At 40.9% G+C, this 16,215-nt stretch overlaps 1 protein-coding gene across 1 annotated transcript; it reads right to left on the bottom strand.

Annotated features, from left to right (window-relative positions):
• Nucleotides 1–3,875: 3,875 nt before the first annotated feature.
• vg (transcription factor vestigial) lies at nucleotides 3,876–15,732 on the bottom strand. The gene is made up of 7 exons (XM_043210221.2): nucleotides 15,563–15,732; nucleotides 10,820–11,363; nucleotides 9,550–9,957; nucleotides 5,148–5,239; nucleotides 4,760–4,956; nucleotides 4,639–4,700; nucleotides 3,876–4,568 (listed from the first exon to the last, which is right to left on the bottom strand). Exons 1-7 carry the CDS (start codon nucleotides 15,656–15,658, stop codon nucleotides 4,519–4,521), a joined length of 1,449 nt encoding a protein of 482 aa, XP_043066156.1. The 5' UTR covers nucleotides 15,659–15,732; the 3' UTR covers nucleotides 3,876–4,518.
• Nucleotides 15,733–16,215: the final 483 nt, after the last annotated feature.

Genomic DNA, 16,215 nt, shown 5'->3' with positions numbered 1-16,215 from the left:
TGTGTCGGGTGTGTCGGGGTGTACGGGTGGTTGGTTGAAATCAACCCGACTTGTTCTTGGTCGGCGCTCTGGAAAATTCACTCCACCGCTTTGTTTTTGAGGTCCTGGCAGGATGGCGAAATTGAAAAGGACCCAGAAAGGGGCTAAAACGGTAAACGGAGGTAAAGTATTTTAACGCGGTCTGAATTTCAAAAGTTTTGCCAAGGCACCAACCGCTCCCGGGCACACGAAAATGGAAAATATTGTCTACACACCACACCTGGGGGAGTTTTTGGGGGGGCATATCACTTGAAATTCCCGACGATTCCCTTTGAAGCATTTCGCCGTTTTGTACGCAAAATGTTGTTTCATAATTTTCATTCTGTTTTTGTTAAACGTGTAAATTAGAAAATACCTCAAATTCAAAAGGGGGGGTAGTACAGCAGGAGTAACAGGATATTTTACACACATTAATTAGAATATCAATGGAGCACATACACACAGAGTGTGTGTGTGTGTGTACAGGAAATGTCACCTTATTTGAGCAGAACGCCCAGGTCTCCCACGGCAGATGACTCGACTGGGCACAGACAAATAAATCACGGAGCCAAAAACGCCACACAAAACTGACATGACCGGACCAACCTACTACCAGGAAAATCCCAAAAGGAACTCAAACGAAGGAAAAGGAACTGAACGGAAGGGAAACCAACCAGATGCACATGCAACCGCAGGCAACTCGAAATGAACCCGATAGAGAGGTTCCACCCAGACGTGGTAGGGATGTGGAAATGGAAGACGGAGGCAACTCTCCGTTTGTGGGCTGGAAAATGATGTATGGATTTTTTAACGCCGCTGATTGTCTGCGCAATCGCCGGAGCCACATGGAGCCAGATATCCACGAACATCGAACAGTAGCCCCAGCTTGGATTCCCGGAGGTGGAGGAGGAGGACGACGAGATGAAGCTGAAGGCATCCATTGCATTTGGTAATCGGCGCCGCATGTGGGGATCAATGGACGGAATGATACCGCAGCGGACCAACATGTGCTCGAAACATGTTAATTTTACGTTAATTATAAAAATTGATTTCTGCCTATCTGTTGGGAGGATCTCAGGCAAAACTAATATATTAAAATCGTATTAAACAAGTAGAGATATTGTACTTGTTTAAGGAAATATATCATAGAGATGTCAAAGGATGACACATCCTTCTTTCTTTTCCAAGAAGCTTATAAGTCGGAACAGGGATCGGGATGGGTCTATATCCTATAGCTGCCTTTCATGAAAATGCAGATTAAAGAATGGGACTTTTTTCATAATCATCCAAATAAATTTCTATAAGGATCTATCAACTATATCCCATATTTTTGATATGTATGTATATCCTTAAATCCATATTCTCCTTACATATTCTTAATAAACTTAATGGTTCTATATTATAGACTCTAACGTTTCCTAGAGAAACAAGATATCTTACAATATTTCTATTCCTTTTCTTATAAAGTAAGGCAACTAGCTCTCACTTTTCTTTTAATATATTTAACTAAAAACCTCAATTGTCTAAATAATTTCGTGGAACCTCTTTAATTTTATTTATCCAATGCCCTCTTTACAGCCACCAATTAGCAGCCAATAGCGTTTGATCAAATTTACGAGCTGCACTCGGGCTGCCAAAGTACGTGACGTAACGGCCCCCTCAATTTATCCATCCATCCACCCATCCATAGAGTCATCTAGCCGTGGTGCAAGATTTTCCGCTTTTCCCCAAAGACTGGTAGATGGGAGAATGTTTTTATTTATATTTTGCGGCCAGTCACGCACATTCGCCGGCCATAAAGTGTCGTCGAGTCAAGTCAAAGTTCCCCCAAATTGGTAGGGCACCCACCTTCTGCCCCAGCACTCCTGCCACTCCAAAAATATATCCACGTGCCACACACTCTACACACACTCAGCACACTCCCAGCAGCATTCTTTTATTATTGTTTTCCCATCTTATTTATTATCCAACTTTGTTTCAGCGCCTTTTGTTAACATAATTTAACCGAATAGAAATTTGGAAAATTTGTTGCGCCGCCGCGATTCATGTTTATCTGGGGTGAAATTAATTTCCATTTAATAGGGCCAACGGACTTGTTGACACTAGGTTCTCAGTTGCCTATTTGTACCATGGGAGACTTATGGGGTCAGATTTGAAGAAATTGAGGGGCAGGAATAGCCACCTTTTTCAATGGAAGTGGTATTTGGGAGAAGTATTATAAGAAATCAAAAATGTAGTTTTAGGAGTTTGATTTTTAGGCGATTAATAGCCAATTTTATCCAAGGTCTAGTAAGTATTTATAAGAAATATTCGAAAAAACAATCACCTATAACATACAGATTCTATACCATTATCAGACCCCAATAGCTATAACTGAGTGAGGTGCTTTTGTAAGTCTGTCTAAGATAGATTTTATATTTTAAAATATCTAACTGTACAAGTCTATAAAGTAAAGAAATCTTTCTAAAGACTTTAAAATATTTAAGCCTCAATCCTTCTTTGTAATGAATATTCCTTATGTAATTAATAACATCTTAGCAGATTTCTGCAAATCCTTTTTAATAACTAAAAGTAACCCCATTTTGTTTACTTTCAGGATTACCTAACTCTATGCTGAGACCTTAAACATTATATTTTATTTCCTTTAAATATTCCTTTAAAAATACACCACTTACCCATCTAATTACCACACAATGTGGCGATAAACAAGAACAAATGCCATTTTTGTGGAGCAGAAACAAGAAAAGTGGGAACCTGAAAGGCAGGAAGGAAGTAGAGCCGCCAAAAACGGAACCATCTGTCCCAAAGGCGAAACTTGAGTGACAGAAATGGCAAAAGGACCAGAAGAAGCTCAAAAAGACACAGTAAAAAAAAGAAGCACCAAAGGACCAACAAAAAAGTTGAATTGAAATTGAAAGAGTGACCAAGGGAAGTTATTAAAAAGCGATAAACCCAGAGAGCAGAACGCATTTGGCGAATTGTTGAACACCTTGAGGGGGAACTCTACGCTCTGCGAGGGAATTATGGAATTCTTATGCTAAAATAATGGACCCACAACCGGCTACTGCAGCCGTTGCTGCCACGTTTAGTGGTTCATCGATCAGTAATAAATTTGTAAAAAAAAACAGAAGCAAACACAACAAAAAACAATACATGTCGCGCGTTTGTTTTATTTCTTTAATTCATGAGCAGGATCGAGATCGGGAATGGGATTGGGATCTGGAATGGATCTTTTTGGACCAACTGTTCATGGTCTGGGGAGTGAAGGTGAGTTTGCTGTTTCGACCAACTGTGCGATAAGTCATTGAAAGTCAATCATACATATGTGCAACACTCCAGCAGCTTCAAGCTCCAAGCCCCAAGACCCAGTCTTGAATCCCCAATCCCGTCCATCCGGTTCAAAGAGGTGCAGCAGTAGGTCCGACTTGCAACTGCAACCAACCGCCACAGAAGTCGCAGAAGTTTGGCGTCTTATTTATGACTTGTGCCACCACTTGGCTACTATCTGAGATTTGTGTTTTCATTAATTATGCAAGATTCCTTCTGGGGATTATACATACATACGTTTTGTTTTGATTTTTGGGGTCGGTTTCGGGTCGGTATTCTCAGTTTCTCTGTTCAGGATGATAAATAGCCCGAGATTAATAAGGCGCCTGGCTAAATGGCGTGGAAAGCATTCAAATTCGACGATTATGAAATTCGAGGTCTTATCTTGGGTTCATCAAAACGAAATCATTAGGCCCCAAACGATCCTAAAATATTACTTCCCTCCCGAAACACATACATATAAAAAACACATGTTAATATTTGATGATTGTATTCAAATTTTGTTTTTTTTTTGGTTTTTTTTTATTGAATTTTATGCTTGGCGTTTGTTGTTTTTTTTCAATTTGATTCTTTTTTTAACCTAATTTGTTTGAAATTTTTGCAAAAATTGAAGTTTAAACAAAATAAATTCTAACTTTGTTGTTGTGGTTTAAAGTTTGCTTTAACTATACAAGAAATGTCGATTATTAAACGTTACCAACGCTGATTACGAATAGCATTATATTATATATATATATATATATGTGTGTATATATATTTGTATATTTATATATAAGAGTGTATATAATCATTATTTGTATGTGTCTAAATTGCTGATATGGGATACTAAACTTAAAAGTCAAAATATTACACTGAAACAAAAGGTTTGTCAATGCGCGTTTCAAATTTGTTTACAAGTTGGGGGGCGATAAGCTTACGACTTCTATTTAAACGTTAAACTTTATTTTAAATTTAAATTAAATTTCGAAATCCTTTGCGTTTGTTATTGTTTTGCTCACACAGAAACACAGACTGCCATTGTAGCTTAAAAAGCTGTTTAATCCTGGCCCGGCTATTAGCCAGGCCTACACTGTATATTGGGGGGGAATCGCCTCGAATCCAAAAGCGATCGGATCTTGGGAGTTGAACTCGTTCCCAAGCCAAGTTTATACAATTATTGGTAGAGTTCTCTTCTTAGAACCAATACAGATCCTTGGAAGAATCCTGGACTTGCGCATCGAGTCCTGGAAAGAAAATGGTAATGGAAATTTTATATAACATATCCCTCAAGATGGGGCTTAGGTTTCTACTAACCTGCCATTGTGGGATAACTAGAGTACTCCAAAGCATGAGCCGTTTGCTGGTCGTGATGCAGCCTAAAAAACCCAAAAAATATTTAGAAAAACAACTAAATCCTGGCCAGAATTGGACTCACCTGGTGCTATGACTGGCATACTGCTGGGGCAGCCGGAGCAGGCTGCCGTACTGGGCCATGTTGTGGTGGTAGGCATGGGCGTGGGCTGCGTGCGCGTGCGCCGCGTGGGCATAGGAACCGTAGTGGGCTGCCGCATGCGGCACCCACGGATCGGTGGCATACCCAGTGTCCGTCGCCGTACCATACAAGTCGCTAACCTGCAAAAAGATCGGATTACAACTTATTTTAGAAGAAGAAGGTCTTAAGGAAGAAGGCTCTGGCCGGCGGAGACTCCTTGAAGTCGTAATTGCCTCCCGTATTGCAGTTAATCGTTTTGGATATCGGCAAGTTGCCCCCTGGTCTTGCCCCCTTGTGGCATTGTTATTGGTTGTGGCAGGAGTGGGCTTACCTGGTGATGTGTGGGCGCGGGTATGGGGTGCACGTAATTGCTGTTCCAGAACGACGGTGGGAAATTGCGAGTCGACATCGGGCTAGAGCTCTCTGTAAGTGGAAGACAGTGGAGAGGTATTAGTCTTTATAGATAACAAGGAGTACTCAGATCCCTGAGTAGATCTTGAATAAATATAGTATCTGAAATAATGGAGGATATAGCACCCTTTAAGATAAAGCAATCTTCCTCTACAGGCAATTGCCATTCACTTGCCACTGAAATGATTAACAAGGGAATGGGGCACATGCTCCTCCTTAGCCCTCTTTGTGGCGGCGCCATGGCCTGTTGCAAATAACTGAGCGGAATGTTTTCGGTTGTCGTTCGTGCCTCGTTGTCGCGCTCTTGTTCGGGATCATCACTTGTATTAAATGATTGTAAATCTACGCGTTTATGAAATCGCGCCATGTCCCCAGTCCCAGGCAGGAGCCAGGAGGCAGACTATGGCAAGACATCTCCATTATGTGTAATGGAGCTCCCACAGGAGCGGCAGCATCAGCATCAGCCGACAACGGCGGGGCAACCAAAAATAGCAAACCAATGGGGTAAAGATTGCAATTGAGCAGCAGATACCAAAAACTTGCATAGGCCTGCATTTGCGTTGACAACATTCCAAACTCGAATTCGAAAGAAAAATATACAACAACTGAACTGAACTGAACTGGAAGGAGATGGAGATGGAAGCTGTTGGTAGTTGGATGCTGGAGGATGTGAGGATAAGAGGATGAGGATGTGGTTGTGAGGATGTGTAATGTTTGTGCTTGGCTGCCGTCGCGAGTCGACAACTTTGGCCGGCACGTTGGCGAGTGTGCCATGCATGATGATGATGATTCGGCTGGATGCCGCATGGATGCCTTCACTGCGACTCCCTGCCTCCTTATTCTTGCCACGGCATCCACTGCAACCGAAACCAAAGCTCCAAAACCGAACCAACCATCATCATCACATCACATCCCAACGCCATTGCCATTCACTCACTCGCTCAGCTGAAACCGTGGAATTCCCATTAATGTGCAAACAAGCAAACTGCCAAAGATATTTTATTTTTTAGCTACTGCGGCTGCATTTCACTTTCAAAAGAGGTTTCAGTTTTGTATTTTTTGTTTTCGGCCTCGGCATCAGCTTCAAAAGCGAAAGCCGCAGTACCTGTTTCACCTTTCACCTCTTGGCCTAATGAAGAGGCTTACACAACAACCAATTTATGGCCCGATAAGGATAGGATCGCCCAGGAAGAACTGTCTCCATGGCTAGTCCTAGAACCACACTTCTGTATCTGTATCTGGCATGTGTATTTTGTATCTTTCGGTTGTGTTTCGGTTTCTGTTTCGGTTTCTCCTGCCTGCTGCGGGTGCCAAGGAATTTTAAATCGAATTCTTCGGGTATCTAATTAAATGTTCCTTTGCAGCAAAAGGTAGACTTATTTTATTTTATTTTATTTTTCAAAAAGAGCGATCGAGAACCCAAAGGCAGAAAAGAAACAGAGAGAAAAGTGCAAGCGTGCCACCGCGTCTTGGCTGATATCTCATCGTTGCATCTCCTCATCGGCTGCATGCCCCACCATCTCACTCCATACATGCAGCCCATCCATCTATACAATCTATACCGACAGGCGGACGGTTGGATTGTGTGGAGCAGTTAATTGAAATGCATTTTAAAATCGTAATGAGGAATCTATGCGGCATTCGGCATTGCCACCGTCAGACGAACCGCACTGAAACAACAACAACAGCAACAACAACTGCGGCAACCGCATCGCATTCCGGCGACATTTTATAGCACATTCCAACTATCTATCTATATATACATATCTGTATATATATTTGTTTATATAGCATATATAGACACGGCACATTGCAGTACGAATAAAAAAAAAAACCTATATAAATACTGAATACTGCTCTCTCCTCGCTCTGTGTGAAAAATAGACAAATGACCAAAATGAACTTTAAATACCATTAAGCAGCACGAACAGATAAATATATATCTATACAAACAACAAAAAATTGGGGAAAAATCTTTGCAAACTGTATTTAAGGGACAATTCTAAAATGGGCTATGTGTGCCACTAAGTAGCACTGTCTGGTGGCAACAGAAATGCCAAGAGCACCTTGTGGCATTTCAAATATTCGAAAAACAAGACACCTTAAGGCTGTTGTTTTTCTAGGGTTCCATTAAGGGTTCTATTAAGGTTGCATTAGTTGCAAATTAAAGGTTATCTCTTACTGTTTAATATCCTTTTAAAACCCCTTTTTAAACCAAATATCATTCCCCCATTTAATTGCCTAATTTTGATTTAAATTCTGGCAAAGCATTTCAGCGTAAATTCTCACTTAAACAGTGGCTGGAAAATTTCCAATTATCGCATAACGAATGGAGAATTGAATGGAAACTGAATGGAAAATTCGCACAAAGTGCTGGGCATTTTCTTCAAAGCAAATGAACAGGGCAACCGGGGGGGTAGAAGTTTTTGGGAAATGGCAGCCACAGCCACAGAAACTCAATAAAATCCCAGGCTTAACAACAATTGGCGGTGCCACAAAGTGGCAGGGGCAGGAGCTGGGGGCTGGAACTGCTTTGGGGGCAACTGAAAATCACCAAACACGTACGCAACATTAACATGACGATATCGGGCACCTGTTTGGCATTTAAATGCAAGGATAATTGATTGATTGAGCAATGGATGCAAATTAGGAAGGCAACAAATCATCATCGTAATTATAAATAAAGAAACATCTCTGCAGAGCTAAATATTCGCATATATTAAAAATAAAATCAGAAAACAAAAGGCCAACCGACACGAATGATATATACACACATGTTGTTGCTATATATATATATAGTGTATGGTACTATATAGTATATATATCTGCATCCGTGGAGCTGATAGACGGACAGGCAAAGCAGACAGGCATGAACAAACGAAACGTTTATCTTCATTAAAGGAGGTAATTAATTTTGAAATCGAAAGAACAAGCGAGTGGCAAGTGGCAACTTGATTTATATGTTTTATTGTGCGCCCCAATGGGTGTGCTATGGTGTGTCTTGTATTCTTAAATTCGTATTCTTAAATTCACAGACATTTTGCTTGGGGACCGGAGATAAACTGTCTATCTTTAAGTGACTTTAAATGCTACACAGGTTTATGCCAATGAGTGGTAAACAAAATTTAAATATTTTAAATATCTTGCGACTTGAATCGGAAATCTATATTATAATGATGATATGTACTTTTAAATACATCTAGATCTTGAGCAATTTCTGTTGATTTTTGCCAAAAATTGCTGAGAGATTTCAGAGTATCATAAAATGTATATTAAGTCCACTTGGACAAATTTATGATATTTTTCGCCATTGGGGAGCTTAAGAATTTTGACAAGATAAATTATACTCTTGAGGTTGAAGAAACCTGACTGAAAACAATTCAGAAATTGATCAAAATGGGCTTTAATTTGCTCTAAAAGAATAGTTTCCACACATTCCAGAGCCAGCCATAATTTGCCTGCTTCCGAGAACATTTTAATAACTTTGCTGGAACCGCTGGCGTATTTTTCACCTAATTATGCCGCCGCTACGGCAAAGTGCAGTAGCATGGGGCACTCTCCCCCCACATTTTGGTGGGGCAGTGCCGCAAATCGAGGCAAACACGCAAACTGACAGCCGGGACAAGTACATGACACGAGCGGGTCTTTGATCAAAACTTCCAGCTCCCCAGCACGCCCTACGCCGCAAATGAGTGGGGCTGGGATTGTAATGGAACGGGAGGCATGGAAACTAGCTGATTATCCCCACAAAATAATACACAAAAAAAAAGAACATTTTTCAACTCAATTATAGCCTCGAGATATGGAGGAGACAATGTCACCAGATTAGAATGTGTTTTTGAAATAATGGTAACCTTTCTAGGCCGCAGGCAGGGCGACTTTTGTGGAAATTATCTAGGGTGGAGTTAGGATTTAAGTGTTTGGGATTGTTTTTTAAGTTTTTAGCATTTTTTAAAAGATTTTTTAGAAGGCAAGGGGTTTCTACTGAAAGAGAGTAATATTTATATTAAAAAGGGTTTTACCAAACCTAGAACCTATAATAAGGTATAATGAAATCCTATAGAACCTTTAGAGCTTCCAGAACTCTTAGAACCTCTAGAAGATCTATACCCTGTAGAACCTTTATAACCTAAAGAGCATATATAGCCTTTAGAACCTAAAGACCCTGCTTACCATATATGAAAATATAACCTACATAAAAGTACAACTTAAAAAGCCACTTTATAATCCAAAAGTATCTTTGAGGTTCTGACTCCTAAAACTTAGAAACTTCTTTAAAGAATCCACTAAATTTTAAATATATATCCTGAATGAAAACTTACCTTTACTATCCTTGTTATTATAGTTGAGGGCGCGGGAGAAATGCTCGTCCACCTGGCTGGCAGTGTCCCCGGAATAATTGGAAAACACCACGCAGGTGGCCGAGAGATACTGAGCTTGTCCCTGGCTGCTGCTGCTGTTGCTGGCACCGCCACCACCGCCCAGCGACACATCCAGAGCGGGCAGTTCCTTGGGAATGGCACCTGTCCCGCCGCCGCCGCCTCCTCCTCCGCCACCGCCGCCACCGCCAATGCCCGTGGAACTCGTACCGCCCGCCGATGAGGGACCGCCCGTCGCTACGCCCACGTGTAACGAATGGCTGTGGGAGTGGGCGTGGCGCGGGGAATCCGGACCGGAGGAGCAGGAGGACTCGTTGTGATGCTGATGTAAGTGGGAGCCCACCAGGCGCGCTGGATTCGAACAAAAAATTAAAGAAATTGAATAAAGACTATTAAATAATTGGAAGTGACAGTGGCTCGCATAAAATATGAAAAAATTTATTAAATGCTAACTGTTGGGGAATGCGAGTGCCCCGTCAGCGATTTCAAGAATTTGCAAATTAATTAGCGACAAGTATGCGACACTCGCTAATGCCATCCCTCTCTAAAACACGGCTATTTCACTCTGGCCAAGTGGGCTGCCAAATTAAAAAAAAAAATCGAAAATAAAAAAATACTTATGCAACATAAACAATTGACATTGACAGCATCCGTGAAAGGTAAAATGTGGCAAAAAATTCATAAATTTCATCATGAAATCGGGTTTGTAGAGAGGTAACAGCCGTAGTGCTACTCTTGTAGGTTTTTTTTTAGTAAAAAGTAGTTTAAAGTTAATTATATTTTATTGTAGTTTAACTAATCTACTAATTTTGAGGACTTATAGCTTAATTTCAAAATAAAAGTCTAGGCGATTGTCTTTCTTAAGGAACTTTAAAACCAATTACATACGTTGGGATAGAAATAATCAAAATATTAAGGAGTTTTTTTGAAATATTATGAAGAATATTATATGAAAATGTCTGAAATTTAAATTCTAAATAGAAAAAAGTCATATATTTCAAAGTGAAATAAAAATTCTCTCAAATTTCTTAAGGTTTTTACTTCTAAAACCATAATGAGGATGAGATATACATTATTTCTTAATTAAGGTAAAAAAAAAGGTCTCTATCCTACAAAAATTATAATAAAAAGCTTTTAACTGACAATATCTCTTTAAAAATTAATAATTTATTCATAATTTAACTTAATTTATTAACATTTTTAAAAATCTCACCTTCAGCTTCGCTGCGCGGCGCGATGAGATCCTCTTCTTTGGTTTGGTGCGTATGCGTGTGCGTGTGCGCGTGGGATGAGTGTGAGTGCGGGTGCTGGTGTGCGTGGGAGTGGGAATGGGCGTGGCTGTGGCCGTGCGTCCGACTATGCAGCGAGTGTCCACCCAGCCCAGGACTCATGCCCAGTCCGGCGCTTCCTATGCTGCTGCTACCGGGCACATTGCTGCCGAGGAGACCGCCCGTCGCTCCGCCACCCATGCCCAGTCCGCTGCCACCCAGCCCACTGCCACCCAGTCCGCTGCCACCCAGTCCACTGGCTCCTAGGCCACCGCCGCCCAGCTGCAGGCCCGTGGAGCTGACCTGGTTGGCGGCCACCGCCACGGCCGCTGCAGCACTGTTGTGGGCCGCTGCCGCCACCGCCGCCGCAGCGGCATTGGCGCTCACCGAGGGCGGTAGGATGGGACTGCAGGGGGAGTGTGAGCTGCCGGAGGCGCTCGACGAGGCCGCCAAATTGACGCCCGAGGAGGAGTACAAATCCTGGTTGAACTGGAAGAGGTTTAAGAAGTATTTTATTAGAACAGGAATTAATTAAGAAATTTAAATATTAGGAAGAGAATAAATGGGGAAAAAGATGCTTCATTGAAGTTGCTTCCTAATTAAAATAATGATATTGGAAAGGATTCTTGTGGATATTTTAGACACAAGTCTCGGAAATTATTCTCCTTTTTATAATATTTTAATATTTTTCACTTAGTTGTCGAGAACTCAACAAAAGAGACTGTTTTTTAAGAACTTGTTAACTAGACGTTCCTAAACATTTTTTTCCAATATTTTCCCAAAAAGTTAAGATAATCTTTCTAGAAGCCCTAAGTTCTAAGATTTTTGTTTGTTAAACTGAATTTATAATGGAATTTGGCAAAAAAATATAGGTAATTCAGAGATAGAACTTCAAAAAATAAAAATTAATTAATTAGAAGAAAGAACATTCCCAATTAACTAAAACTGATACTGCAACTATATATAGTAATATCAAACTTATAGTTTCCAACCACATATGTATATTACCTATATCTCTGAGTTTTCTCCAGAAAAATATTTATAAATGATATGGTAATATTTAATATTCGAACTCTTTACAAAGGCCGATAAGGTGGGCAATATCTGTGCTAAGTAAACTCAGAAGTAACTTGTTCTCTTCAAGACCCCTGAGATACTTGACTCTCCTATTGTATACAATAATAAGCTTCACAAGATATACACCATAAGATCTCCTAAGCGGATTCCCAAAAGCCCAAAAGAATTCCCCAACTAAACCCTTTTTTTAAGAGCCTTTCAAGTACACCTCCAACTCTCCATAGCTATACGATTCACTAGATATATAGTATAGGATCTCCTAAGCGGAATCCCAAAAGGTCGGGCGGGAAGCGAAGGTGTCGGGCGAGTAATGAGTTATGAGACGCGTTGCAGCAAATTGAAAATGACACAATAAGAAAATTTATGTTGATGGAAAATGCGAGCCAGGGCCATTAAATTTACGACCGTTTGGCGCATATTATCACGGACTCAGCCAAGGTTGCTATACTTCCAAATGGGTCAAGGGGGAAGACGAGTGTGGATGGGGGAGTAGGAAGTGGAGAGTCTGGAGTAGGAAGGTGGCTGGAATAGGATTGCAACCAAAAGACGATAATCACGCCACAATCTTAGGCGCTTAGCGGAGTGTCAAACATAATGCGGAGCTGGCGACGATTTACGACCAACACCTTCGCCCCCTTTGGCACTCTGCCTTCACCCCCCAACCACCTAATGAGCCCATTAGTGAGGCACCCTAGCCATAAGTGGCAGATAACCCCGCCATGCAACATTTGGAACCGAAAATGTTTTCTAAATTTAAGAATAAACTGCCAGTGGAGCGAGGCAGCGGGCGACCCTTTCCACGCTCACTTTTCCAAAGGCACATGCCAATTATTATCGGCATGGTGTCTCAAGGGTTAATAATGGGTTAACCGGGCACGAACCATTTGAAAGAGTGCATCCATCGACAGGGGCTGAACTGATTTACGATCATCTTGAAGATACAACAGCTGGTCGGGGCAGCTTGTTAGCAGCCGCCTTTGGAGACTTAATTAGAGACAGAAACGCTGAATCAGCATGGCCTCAGCGTAATAGATACAGATACAAATTGATTGAGATACACGCGGTGGAAGCTGCAAAGCTTCATCTTCATCAGATACACTTGCCGCCAGAATGCGGCAGATCGAGTATCTGCATCTGTCACCTGGCTTAAGCACATAATCAATGCGTTCCGCCTTATCGGCCAACACTATCAGGCCAAATTGGAGGTTGGGGCATTGCGAATCCCTGGCGGATCGGGGACTAAGGACATCCAGCAAGTGCAGTAGCGTAGGAGAAACAATGCCCAGATACAAAAATGCCCTGCAGCAGGCCACATCTGAGAGTGTATCTGCGCTTTGTATCTGTATCTGGTGCAGTGGTGTTATTAGCTGCAGGCGATATGTCGGTTATGCCGAGCAGTCAGTCCGCCGATCACACGGCATAAATCACCGAACGGACCAGACGAACCAGAGACAATTTTTCGAAGACCCATATAGCTTTTTTTCAGGCCTGTTCGTTGTATAAAAGGCACTGACAAAAAATAGGGATTTTTAAAAGGAGGTTGAGAGGTTTAAAACCTAAAAAGGAACTAACTGAATCTTTGTTATTGATTTTAGAGATTATTCTTAAGATATTTTATATATTTTTCATAAACCTTTATTTAAAGTGTAAGACTCTCTTTGGTTTATCTTCGATCGGAACCGTGTCGGTTGACAAAAGGCCCCAGAATCGGGATCGGGATGGTTATGTTATGGCATTGGCAGACCCGCCAGCCAGATCGGCAAGAACTAATGGCGATACACACAATAAATTAACCGAACGGGAACGGGAACGAGATCGGTTCATGGGTTTTGTTTGTTTTTCTGATCGTCTGATCGCTTCTGGCCAACAAAGTGTCGAAAAGGGCGGACAAAATTGTGCGTTTTGCGTTCTGAGGAGAAAAAACAAAAAGCCCAAAAAAGCCAAATAAACCGGTCATCCAGCTGAAGCTGCTGACTCAATCTGCGATTGGCCTGGTAGCTGAGGTAGTTTTTTTTCAGCCTGGCTAAGGCACACAAATCCAGGGAGAGGGTTTATCTCGGAACCTCTTTATGGGCATGCAAAAGCATAGAATCAGAATCGTGTCGTATCGGTTACTTACATAAAAGGCCAATTTCGATTTGGTGCCGCGGCCTTGTATAATTGGAACTTGCGACACAAGAATTTCTTTGTGCCCCAGCGACAGTGAGACTGGAGAGTCTCCAGTCTCATCCTTCGGACTCGGATTCGGATGGTTTTTGGCCCTGACCAGCCCATGGTCTTGACCAGCCAGACACAGTGGACCAGCCATACGGATCAGAGCCCTTCGCTGGCTGGCATCGTGAGAACTTTTCTGTACTTGTCACAGAAATCACAGTGAAATCTTCGAAATCAATGTTAGCAAAAAGCAGAGAGAGGCGAACAAAAGGCCCCAAACATTGGGCCGAGGAATTCCTTGAAATGTTTGCCTTTATTTCACCCGTTTTTGTCAGCTTTTTTTATTGTTTTCGGGTTACCCAAATCGATTTGCGTTCTGCGTGAATTCTTATGATTTGTTAGAAGCGTCTAATTATGCAGTCCCCGGGTCCCGGGCCGGGTCGAAACAAATTGACGAGAGACATGGTAGCAGGACAGAGCCACTGGTAGCATCCCACCACTTGGCTTTTGGCAGTTGGCCTTGGCAAGAAGAGAGCCATCAATCAGCCGGAGGATGCTGTGGGTTCTAGGATCTAAAGGGACCATGACTCATCGCTACTTTCCTTTTTTAAGGGAATTCTTTAAAATGTAGATACCTTCTTTTTGGGGAAAAAAGTTTACACTTTCTTGCTTTTATTTCTTAATTTGTTTTTAAAACAAATCTTTTAGAATTTGTAGTACTCTTGAGTCTTATAATGTCTTTAAATATACTACTATTAAGCCTTTAAATAAATTTTAAACTTAATCAAACTATGTAGTTTAAACCAAAAATGCTTCAAACTAATTTGGCTTGAACTGGCATTGTAGTTCTTCGATTTTGGTCATTTTTGACACCTTTTTTGCTTGTAATTGCCACTAAAATCGTTTTAGCCAGAGTCTCGGTAATCGTTGTCAAGCCACAATATTGGCAACAAAACTTTTTTTGAGCTGGTTTTTTAGGAAAAACTTGGTTTAATTTTATTTTAAATAAAGGAAATTGTTTAATGAAGATTATGGAACTTTTCTAAGGATTTTTAGTTAGGGTTTGCGTACTAAAACGAGACTATACTTGCAATTTCTTTCGTCTCTTCCTAAAAATGTCTTGTTTTAAACCAATAACCCTTAGACCTGTGGTATATCTTAAAAGCTAGAAGATATAGAAGAAGGAAACATGTCTAATATTTTATCTTTTTTTATGGAAAAAATGTTAAGAAGAGAGTTCTCCGACTTCCTAGTTAAGGCCAAATACCTAGGTTATTTTCCACATTTTCAAACTCTTTGAAAAAAGGTTACTTAAAAAATACTTCCTAACATTATAGACATCTAATATTGAGTCTCAACAAAGTTTTCATTTATCCCCGAAAATAATTCTTAGCAGTTGAAGAACTAGAAAATAGTAAAAACCATAAATAGACTCTAAAAAAATAGTCCGTACTCACCCTTTCATATTGGTAGAATGAACGACTTGGTCCTGCGCGCCCGTACAGATATGGATAGTAGGCACCGTACATAACTTCGGGGCAGGACACTGCCATCGTCGCAGTGGCAATCGCAATAGCAATTGCAGGCTATAGGCGGTTCACTCACAACAGGACTCGAATTAACAGGATACGCGATTACAGGATACAGGTTACAAGGATTATAAATTAAGGATTACGTTTATTGTTATGGAAAGTAATCACAGTTTTTTTTTGTTGTAAATTGGTATTAGCACTTGTTTTGTGAATTGTTTTGTGATTTAAGCCAGAAGCCTCTCTCCAAGCTGCGATAGAGACAGACAGCTAGATGGAGAAAGAGAGGGAAGTCTGAGAGGGAAAAAAGCCTGAAGTAATTAAAAAACCGGCTAGCGAGTTGAAGCGTGTTTTTTATTGGTAGTAGTATGCCGTATTATAGATAGTAGATAGTATTTATTTCTTTTGTTGGCTGGCGAAATTCCAGGAATGAAAACTCCGCTCGGCTAATTATATTTACATATTGTAAGACACCATCGCGTTTGTATCAAGAGCTATAATTGCTTTTCGTCTTTTTGTTATTTTTTTTTTTTTTTTGTAATTTTTGTTAAACTTTTTTTTTTTGCTTTTTGCAGAAACTC

This window comes from Drosophila bipectinata, chromosome 2R (genome assembly GCF_030179905.1).
Source record: "Drosophila bipectinata strain 14024-0381.07 chromosome 2R, DbipHiC1v2, whole genome shotgun sequence".
NCBI lineage: Eukaryota > Metazoa > Arthropoda > Insecta > Diptera > Drosophilidae > Drosophila > Drosophila bipectinata.
This window is presented reverse-complemented; position numbering and strand designations above follow the sequence as displayed.

Coding starts and splice junctions, on each gene's coding strand:
- vg (XM_043210221.2), bottom strand. CDS start 15,658: ATGGCAGTGTCCTGCCCCGAAGTTATGTACGGTGCCTACTATCCATAT. Junction 4,701..4,759: donor TATGCCAGTCATAGCACCAG/GTGAGTCCAATT, acceptor TGGGTTTTTTAG/GCTGCATCACGACCAGCAAA. Junction 4,569..4,638: donor TAGTTATCCCACAATGGCAG/GTTAGTAGAAAC, acceptor TTTTCTTTCCAG/GACTCGATGCGCAAGTCCAG.